Source organism: Limulus polyphemus, unplaced genomic scaffold, assembly GCF_000517525.1.
Source record: "Limulus polyphemus unplaced genomic scaffold, Limulus_polyphemus-2.1.2 Scaffold1351, whole genome shotgun sequence".
NCBI classification, from domain to species: Eukaryota; Metazoa; Arthropoda; class Merostomata; order Xiphosura; family Limulidae; genus Limulus; species Limulus polyphemus.
The window spans coordinates 14328-25816 of NW_013666961.1; the positions used below are offsets into that span (position 1 = coordinate 14328).

Here is an 11489-nt window from a genome sequence, read left to right on the forward strand (position 1 = left end):
AGTTTATAGTAATAGCCACCTTTATTCTTAACTCATTCTTCAGATTTTAGATACTTCATAGTAATAGCTTCCTTTATTCTTAACTCATTCTTCAGATTTTAGATACTTTATAGTAATAGCTTCCTTTATTCTTAACTCATTCTTTAGATTTTAGATCCTTTATAGTAATAGCTTCCTCTGTTCTTAACTCATTCTTCAGATTTTAGATAGTTTATAGTAATAGCCACCTTTATTCTTAACTCATTCTTCAGATTTTAGATACTTCATAGTAATAGCTTCCTTTATTCTTAACTTATTCTTCAGATTTTAGATACTTTATAGTAATAGCTTCCTTTATTCTTAACTCATTCTTCAGATTTTAGATACTTTATAGTAATAGCTTCCTTTATTCTTAACTCATTCTTTAGATTTTAGATCCTTTATAGTAACAGCTTCCTATATTCTTAACTCATTCTTCAGATTTTAGATACTTCATAGTAATAGCTTCCTCTATTCTTAACTCATTCTTCAGATTTTAGATACTTCATAGTACTAGCTTCCTTTATTCTTAACCGATTTTTTAGATTTCAGATCCTTTATAGTAATAGCTTCCTCTGTTCATAACTCATTCTTCAGATTTTAGATACTTCATAGTAATAGCTTCCTTTATTCTTAACCGATTTTTCAGATTTTAGATCCTTTATAGTCATAGCTTCCTCTATTCTTAACTTATTCTTCAGATTTTAGATACTTTATAATAATAGCTTCCTTTATTCTTAACTCATTCTTCAGATTTTAGATACTTCATAGTAATAGCTTCCTTTATTCTTAACCGATTTTTCAGATTTTAGATACTTTATAGTAATAGCTTCCTTTATTCTTAACGCATTCTTCAGATTTTAGATACTTTATAGTAATAGCTTCCTTTATTCTTAACTGATTTTTAGATCCTTTATAGTAATAGCTTCCTCTGTTCTTAACTCATTCTTCAGATTTTAGATAGTTTAAAAATCGGTTAAGAATAAAGGAAGCTATTACTATGAAGTATCTAAAATCTGAAGAATAAGTTAAGAATAAAGGAAGCTATTACTATCTCTGTTTTAGACAATATAGTGAACCTATCATATCTTTATTGAATAAAATTTCATGGAAGTCCCTATATTTTAGTTTATTTGTTTAATTTCGTGGGAAGCTACTCGTGGGCTAGTCATCTCTAATTTTAAAATGATAGACTAGAGGAAAAGCAGCTAGTCAACACCATCCACCGCCAACTCTTTACCAACGAATATTGAGATTGACCATCGTCAGATTATAATATCCCCACGAGAATATTCGGTGGTGAGATTCTTACCCGTGACCCACAGATTACGAGTCGAGTGTCCTAACCACCAGGCACTATAGCTGAAGAGGAACTTTTTTAACGTGTTCCGTTTTGTAAAGCGAAGTTTTTTTTGTTTTTGTTTTTACATATTTGATGATAATAGCTTCCTTTACCCTTAATTCTTGCTCACCACAAACTGAAGAATGAGTTAAGAATAATGGAAGCTATTACTATAAACTATCTAAAATCTGAAGAATGAGTTAAGAATAAAGGAAGCTATTACTATAAAGGATCTAAAATCTATAAGCATGTTTGGTGTGACGGGGATTCGAATCCGCCCCCACAGATTGAGAGTCGAGTGCCCTAACTACCTGGCCATGCCGGACGTTTTCTGTTCTCATAAGTAAGTTTGTTTGTTTTTTGTAAAACACAAAGGAACACAGTGGGCTATCTGTGCAGTACCCACCATGAGTATCGAAACCCGATTTGTAGCGGCGTATACCCATAGACTTTCCGCTGAGCCACTAGGGGTGAGTTGGGGGGGGGCTGTTTTCATAAAGTTATACTTTTGTCACTGTTTCTCTCATTGTAGATGATAGAAAAGAAAAAAAAATTCGGTTCCTGATGCAGTAGTGGATCAGACGTGGCTAAATGATTAATGTAACGGGCTCGAAACAAAGGGCTGAAATTTCACACAGCGATGTCGCTGAAAATCTTCCGCAATTTCAGCTATGGATGAATTATAAGAGTTACAGTTAATCCTGTTATCTGGTTCAAAGCCGGAGAGAATCCTTGTAGCGGCGTGCGCTTCTAGGTGGCTGCTTTCCCTCTGATCAGTAGTTCAGAAGCTGAACTTGAAATCCAGGAATCTCTGACCTATCTGTTTAGATATTCTCATTCTACTATTTGTGGTCCGACGCCTATTTCAACCTTTTAGTTTAGTTACCTCTTCTCAGCAGTGGTTTCTGAGTAGCTACAAGTCTATTAAGACATTAAGCCCCCCCCCCCACATCCTAATGTGTATCTTACTGCCCCCCCAGCGGTATGTCTGCGGACTTACAACGCTAAAAACCGGGTTTCGATACCCGTGGTGGGCAGAGCACAGATAGCCCATTGTGTAGCTTTGTGCTTAACTTCAAACAAACAAACAGTTGGTATCTTACTGTTCTACAAGAAAGGAACTGGTAAGATCTGTAGTCGACTATCGTTTGTTTTGTAGAGTACATGCCCTGAGATAATTGTCATCACTTTTGAAGAGTTTTAGTTTTCTACGATGATCACATCTCTTACAAACATTGCCAGTTTCATGTTCTCTCTTCAATCTTGCTTCTACTGAAACATAGAGTTTAGCCACAATGTTTCGCATGAGGTGTTCTTGGGCAGCTAAAATTTCTATTGCTACACGCTTGTTATGCTGTATCTCAGTCCATGGAGCCATGAATGGAATTACACTACTACTACTACTACTGGGCATAGTTAACTGACTGTGCTTTTACAGGCTTTATACTGGTGTGGCGCTTTGATTACTTGGATGACAATAAATCACTCTGTAAATTATCAACACGTGCTCTGATGCAGTTCATCTTCACATGATAAAAATGGTGTCATTTTCTTAGCATTTGCCTATTATTCCCTTTTTTCTCACTGTTTCATTAATTATTTCCAATACCATATATTTGTATTCATTTCTGCAGTGAAATTCAGATTTTTATCCGAGAAACTAGTCTTCATGAAAGGTATCAATTTTAATGAATCGAAAACTCTATGACTAAAGATGCTAGCTGTCTTTGAAAAAAATCACGATAGTAGGGGGGAAATAGAATTAGAAAAGGTATTTATTTTAGTTTATACACAATTCAGTAACTCAGCTGTATAACTAATACACGTTCATTGTATATTGAACATAATTTCAAACATATCTTCAAAACATTTGTATGGTACACAAAAATATGTTGACTGAAACACTTCTGTTTCATCTCTCTTATTATGAATACTTTTAGCTTGAGAAATTAGCATTTTTTGAATATAATTATTTTAATTAGAAATATGTTCATTCAGCCAATAATAAATCACCGTAGCTTGTCCCTCGTGGCTTCTCACTTTCACTTGACCCCCCCTCCACCCGGCCTCGCATTATTCAACCACGCAACCAATACATAAGAAAACGCCAAAAAAACCTCTACCAGAGGTTGTTACGTCACATAATAGCTCTGTAGTAATGTTTCTTCGTAAAATAAGCATAATTCATACACGATTTATACTAATAAATATATAACTGCGCGAGAATATTATAATGACCATCTACCAAATTTGTGGTTCAACTTGTAAGTTTTATTTCACGTTCACAGCATTTCTAAGTTTAGTTATCTTATTCGTTGTTAGGTTCTTGGTTTACGTGGGATGAAGCTCTAACATTTCATTCGCCATGTTACAGACAAGTGAATGCGTTATTAAACGTATGAGCTAGTCAAGAGCTATGTTTGAAGTTAAGCACAAAGCTACACGATGGGCTATCTGTGCTCTGCCCACCACGGGTGTCGAAATCCGGTTTCTAGCGTTGTAAGTCCGCAGACATCCCGCTGTGCCACTGGGGGGCAAGAGCTTTGTACTCAAATTTATTCAGTAATAATCATCAGAAGTAGGTTTTTGTGTTATAAAGTGTCGCGTAAGTAAAGCTATGTGATTGTTACAACAAAAGTGGTATATCCATGTACTTAGAGGAAAGATTGTAACCAAACTCTGATAAATATCTTCAGCCAAGATGATGCATCAGACGTCCTGAGTCTGAGAGGCTTCTTTAGTTTATTCTTTCCTTGGGTTATCCGTGTTCGCTAATACATTCATTCAGAGTTGTGATGTTTATTTATAGTATACTATCTTCACAATCACAGCATGAGTTCGATCTGCCTATCTCGCACTCCAGAGGAAGACGGTAATTTGTCTTCTCCTATGTGAAGGAGATAGGCTGTCCCGCTTCTCGCAGAATTAAATAGAGCTGTGCTTGTCGAGCGATGCAGTGTGGGCGCCGGCAAGTCGCTTCTTGCTTCGTCTGATTTCGTTTTAATTCGAATGAGACTGATGTGCCTCCGGTTCCAGGCGCCAGTTGATGGTACACTCGCTTGGCTACCCGCCAATAGGCGCACTTTGATATCCCCTGACTGGCTCTCGTATCAACAATAGAACTACGTCGACTACCGGCCTGAAGTTTTCTGATGTAATGGAGCTTGATGTATAAAGTAAAAGCCCCATTTTTGTTTACAATTAAAACGTTACTAATGTAACGCTTTAATTGTACGTTGTTTTGTAATCAACTGAATGAGTATGGAGAATGAGACCTTAGCCCTATACAAACAATGGGACATTCCATATGTATTGTTGTCGCTAAATAACAATAAAAATTATAGGAAACTAAGTCAGTCTAGATAACCATAAAAATAATAAAAAAAACAAACTGTAACTTTATAAAGATTATTAATATAAAAATAATACGAAAGAAAAATAAATTAATAAAGTGTTCTCAAAATACTGTGAGAATAAAAGAATATTCGCTTTATTCAGGTCGTGAGTGATTCGTTCCAACAATACTTTCAGTTTCATATTAACTAGCTAAGCCTAACGAAGGCCCAAATTGTAATGAAAAGTAATAAATACATGTTTTGTTTTGTTGTTTTTAACATCTGCAGTAAATCCTTTCATATTTTTGCTGAGTGCTGCTACTTTTTAACGATATTTTCTAATCTGCCGATCACAGCTCTACATACTTCTATTACATTTCAAACTATCTAGAGTCGACACATAACGCGATAACTCCAATTTTGACGATACCACATAACTGGACGTTTTATAGTCCTACTTTACTCGAATTATCGACCGCTTCACGGAAATGCGGATCACGGTCATCGTTTGTTTGCAAGCGCTACAAAAAAGGAGCAAATTTTGGATTTAAATTTGTTTGTATCCCTGTGAAACAAGAAAAAAAAATCAATTATTTTGATATTCATACAGCTAGACCAATAAAGATGAGACAAGTGTTCTTAACCCAAACATAAAAAAGATATTGATTTGGTTGAGATATTTTTTATCATTTGTAGTCTAAACTACAAATGTGGTTTATTTGGTAGTCACCAGAACATATTAAACTTAAAGTGTAAAGATAAAGTTATTAAATATGGTAGTTTGGATGAAAAATCTCATTATTGTTAAATATGCAGGGGTGTATACAAAAATATTTAAATAGGGGGCGCCTTTAGGGTTCGGGTCCCTGTGTGTTAAACATTTTTCAAACAGTTTTATTATGATAAATTAATTATATAATTCATACATATATACAGCTGCACCCGCGCGCGCGCACACACACTCAACTGCCTCTGTGTATGCGTATGTAAGTAAGATGTTTTTTTTGTTTGTTTTTTATAACAGAGTTATTAGTTTTGTGACTAAAATTTTACTTGCCGAAAAAAGATTTTGTAAAATCATATATTTTTTAAAGTTTGGCAGTCTTTCTTTCTTAATTGTACTTAATTAGGCTTATGTCCATACATTCTTACACACTAGGGGTATAACAAAACCAAACATTCTATTTCGAAACATTTATTATAATACAATAATGGCATGCGTCAGAGAAAAAAGAAAAAAAAATTGAATCGGACACGAATTTGTAATTCACATCTTCTTCATGTGATATTGAAAGAATTTCTTAAGATAAGTGTATCGACCCTCGATTACTGACAAGCTTACCGAAGTCTTTAATGTATTTCGTAGTAATGCCGAAAAGCAAAAATAGAATAAATCTTAGGCCTAATGGTTCCCAATACTTCCAGCTTTCGGCGTTTAAATTGTACCTTATAAATATTATTTTAGTGATATAGATAGAAGAAAATAACGCTAACCTCTATAATAAAGAATGAAATTTATTATAAGCATGTTTCAGATTTACTGATTTCAAATATACTTGGAAATAAGCTGTTTCGTCTAAAAAGTGGTGTTTCAACGTACACCCCCAACGCTAATTATGTTATTTTCAGTGACTTTTCTCTATTTGAGTAACTATGTTATACACGTTGCTATTTTTAACTATGATATATATTAATTAACTCTCTTGCTACCAGTGGTGCTCAGTTATATGCTTGTGAAAGAAGTTCAGGCTCAGATGCACTAACGCTGATACTTGCGCCTCAGCTCGTGCGCAAGAACCCACATGGGAATCCCTGTCGGCATTGGCGCAAATGGTGACTGGAGAAACAACCAGTCTCAAACTAATAAAAGTTACAGCAGAGTTGATGTGTTCTTAACTCAATTAATTGTCTATATTTCTGTGAAAATAATTCAGAAGGACTCAAATAGAGAAACGTAACGTGTTTTTCTTTTGGAAACATTGTTGCCTGTAATCTTGGTATCTTGATTCTCAGCAAAATAAAAAAATACTGTTTCAAAAAGGACTGTCTGTATCCTATCATAGAGCTCCTCTGCTGTCTACTGATGAAGCCAATCGACCCACATAGCTCTCTGAAAAATATGGTGTAGTGTGTCCTACGACACTCAGAAATGAATTGTTTTCTACAAGAAATCTGGGCATAATTGATCATGATCTCTATTCAATCTCTTTTTATGGAGCATCTTTATCTTTGACACAACATATGACTTATAATAATAGTGGAATTTCCAGATATCACGTTTAGACAATCATTGCAATTGACACACCCAGATCTATGACTATCGGACCACGAGATAACTACATTCATTTTCCACCTGCTGCGCTGCCCAATGACAACCCCAAACTTCTTCCCTTTGAGGAACCTCTCGTCCCTGACTGTAATCTGATGGACTATTACCACATGTAGTTGATTCGTCTGTGTCAGCTCGCGCAGAAGGAAAGCTTGAATAAATCTTATTACATGTCTTGACCAGTTTATGAGATCAGTCTATAATCAATCCTCCATCCTCTTGTGATTATGGGTTTACTTCTCTTCTTGAGACATAATCCTCATTTAGTGAATATGATGAACCTGATTAAACATGTAAATCCTGGACAGATTCCAGTACTAACTGTAAACCAATCGGCTACTCCTTTACCAACGGATTGACCATCACATTATAACAACCCACGGCTGAAAGGACGAACATGTTCGGTGACGGGGATTTGAACCTGCGACCAACAGTTTGCAAGTCTTGCACCCTAACACCAGGCCATGACAGGTTTGTATAATGACAAATCGTAGCTGTCAAAGAAGTGAAGGGTCCGGTCTTTTCGGAGATTTTCCACATGTCACTGAGTTACACCAATATCAGGAATCAAACGTCATCAGTAATCTTGAACAAGAACAGGTTAATAACTGGACCGACCATCTCGTATTGATAAGTTGCAGTCTATGTGTATGATATTTGAAGTGTTATTTACCCACCTTAAATAACTTATATTAATGTAGACATTCAAATAATAAAAAAAAACTTTATTCTACTAATTTCTGTGTCTATACTATTCATCGAAAAAAACTGTATGAAATAATGTTTTTATTCATAGAGGACGGAACAAATCTTAATTGTGGGGCGGACACCGACGATTGGGGGTACATTATTTGTTATGTAAACCGTGACCATTGCATACAAATAAACGACTTACCATGATAATTATACACCAATCTCTATTCCCAATTCAAAAAGCATTTTGCTATGGTCAAAACTTGAGGGGAAATGTACCCCCAGTGTCCCCCCCCCTCCAGGTTCTGCCGCCTATTCTGTTTTTCGTCTTAACACAAAAAGTATGACTTTAGCGAAAGTGATGCAAGAGACCAAGTTTGTTCTTAGATTTGTCACGTGTCCAAGAGTTTGACCGATTGCGGATAGGCTGATAAAGGCTTTCTTCTCTTATGATGTTTTTAAGCTCAAAATTAAAAACTCCGTATTGTTATAAATACTATGTAGTTACAATTTTACAGTGTCTTTTTTTTTATAGTGAAAGATGAGACTGGCACATATTTACAAATAATATCTTTTTATTGAAACAAGCGTTTAGTATGAAATCATTGACCTACTTATGTAGTCTACTCTGTTAGTGTAACTACAGATCTACGTTTATTGACATAATTATGTAGTCCACTCTGTTAGTGTAATTACAGATCTGTATTCATTGACATAATTATGTAGTCTACTCTGTTAGTGTAGTTACAGATCTACTTTCATTGACATAATAATATAGTCTACTCTGTTAGAGTAGTAACAGATCTACATTCATTGACATTAGTATGTAGTCTATTCTGTTAGTATAATTACAGATCTACGTTCGTTGACATAATTATGTAGTCTACACTGTTATTGTAATTACAGATCTACGTTCATTGACATAATAATATAGTCTACTCTACTCTGTTAGTGTAGTTACACATCTACATTCATTGACATAATTATGTAGTCTACTCTGTTAATGTACATACAGATCTACATTAATTGACATAATTATGTTGTCTACTCTGTTAGTGTAGTTACAGATCTACATTCATTAACATAATAATATAGTCTACTCTGTTAGGGTAGTTACAGATCTACATTCATTGACATAATAATATAGTCTACTCTGTTAATGTACCTACAGATTTACATTCATTGACATAATTATGTAGTCTACTCTGTTAGTGTACCTACAGATCTAAATTCATTGAAATAATTATGTAGTCTACTCTGTTAGTATAATTACATATCTACATTCATTTACATAATTATGTAGTCTACTCTGTTAGTATAATTACATATCTACATTCATTTACATAATTATGTAGTCTACTCTGTTAGTATAATTACATATCTACATTCATTGACATAATTATGTAGTCTACTCTGTTATTGTAATTACAGATCTACGTTCATTGACATTATTATGTAGTCTAATCTGTTAATGTAAATATAGGCCTATATTCATTGACATAATTATGTAGTCTACTCTGTTAATGTACCTACAGATCTTCGTTCCTTGACATAATTATGTAGCCTACTCTTTTAGTGTAGTTACAGATCTACATTCATTGACATAATAATATAGTCTACTCTGTTATTGTACCTAGAGATCTACATTCATTGACATAATTATGTAGTCTACTCTGTTAAATTACCTACTGGTCTACATTTATTGACATAATTATGTAGTCTACTCTGTTAGTGTAATTACAGATCTGTATTCATTGACATAGTTATATACTCTACTCTGTTAGTGTAATTACAGATCTGTATTCATTGACATAGTTATATACTCTACTCTGTTAAGGTACCTACAGATCGACATTCATTGACATAATTATGTAGTCTGCTCTGTTAGTTTAGTACAGATCAAAGGTAGACAAGGGTCATAAGTGTCTAGTTGAAATAACATATTATGTTACAAAACACAAACGAAAAACATTTACTTCTTCTTCTCACCAGATTCTCCATACTTCTTCTTCTAACCAGATTCTCCATACTTCTTCTCACTGGATTCTCCATGCTTCTTCTTCTCACTGGATTTTCCATTCTTCCTCTTCTCACTGGATTCTCCATACTTCTTCTTCTCACTGGATTCTCCATACTTCTTCTTCTCACCAGATTCTCCATACTTCTTCTCACTGGATTCTCCATGCTTCTTCTTCTCACCAGATTCTCCATACTTCTTCTTCTCACCAGATTCTCCATACTTCTTCTTCTCACCAGATTCTCCATACTTCTTCTCACTGGATTCTCCATACTTCTTCTTCTCACCAGATTCTCCATACTTCTTCTTCTCACCAGATTCTCCATACTTCTTCTCACTGGATTCTCCATACTTCTTCTTCTCACTAGATTCTCTATTCTTCTTCCTCTCACTAGATTCTCCATTCTGAAATATAAGGAATCGACTAAAATATCGTAGTAACAACAGAACTGCAGTGTGGATTATATCTGAGTAATAGAAATAGTTTAATTCTGAATAATGATGACAATCCTAAGAATATGTCAGGAAGATTGCTATTAAAATAGTTTTAAAGCGCAATAGTAATTTCTTAAACAAAGTTTGCATATTAAATCATGGTCCATTGTTAATCGAAGATAAGATATCAAAACACTGTTCCTTCCTAAACACAGTTTTAATATTAAAAAATGTTCCTTTATGGAAGAAAGTTGAAACATTAATCGAATTTATTCTCTTAAAGGAAGCATATGTTTTTTAACCACATTACTATCTTAAACAAAATTTAGGTATCAACCCTTAAGGCGTGTACTTTTTTTTTCAGACATATTACGCTCAATATCATCGTGAAATAATTTAGGTTCAGAGCCAGAATCACCGTCAGCTTGCACAAGTCCAATTGTTTTCACACTGGAGCAATTTGGTGCCACTTTGAGCCAGATTTCTCATGAAAATTAAACAATTTTCAACTGTAAATATTACCGATGTTTTTTAGGCTTAGATCGTCATCTGTGCAGATTTATCTTTGTCTACTGACTTTGTTCGCTCGATTCACGCAGTGTTTCAATTGTTAAAGTCACGGCCATGTATCTACAGCATGCAAGTCTCTCCCACATGAGTTGTGAGGACGACCATCTAATTACACAGTGCAAAAAAGAAAAAAAAAAAACTCCCCACGATGCTGCAATTGTTTGTTTGTTTTTTAATTTCGCGCAAAGCTACACGAGGGTTATCTGCGCTAACCGTCCCTAATTTAGCAGTGTAAGACTAGAGAAAAGGCAGCTAGTCATCACCACCCACCGCCAACTCTTGGGCTACTCTTTTACCAACGAATAATGGGATTGACCGTCACATTATAACGCCCCCACGGCTGAAAGGGCTTGATGTTTTAATATCTACATTTTGTTTAACAAAGGAACATGATTTAATACCCATACTTTGTTTAAGAACATAACTTAATTTTATAATGTTGCGTATCTGCTTGTTTGATTATTTCCGATATAAATTCTTTCCGAGTGGCTTCAGCGATACAAGTCCCTTCTTAATTAAAACTAGTTTATTCTTTCTCGATACAACTTTGTAATACACAGAATTTCCATAGTCACTTTAAACTTAACAACCTTTATAACACACGCTATAAATCACAGTTATTCAAACATTTTACTTACCCCTACTGTTCGCTTGACTCAATTATCTATCTATTTCTTCAATCTATCTGCATATCTCCCCCTCGCTGGCTTTATTTGCCGGGCTTATATACTAAAAAAGAGGGCGCCTGGC

The 11489-nt window shown here is 34.7% G+C and overlaps 1 protein-coding gene across 1 annotated transcript in view; it reads right to left on the minus strand.

Annotated features, from left to right (window-relative positions):
• Positions 1–9171: 9171 nt before the first annotated feature.
• LOC106463222 (protein SON-like) overlaps positions 9172–11489 on the minus strand; it is a 4040-nt gene continuing 1722 nt past the window's right edge. Inside the window, exon 2 of the mRNA XM_022390664.1 lies at positions 9172–10139. Coding sequence (XP_022246372.1) covers positions 9644–10139 — 496 coding nt within the window. The 3' untranslated portion in view covers positions 9172–9643. The remainder of the gene's footprint in view (positions 10140–11489) is intronic.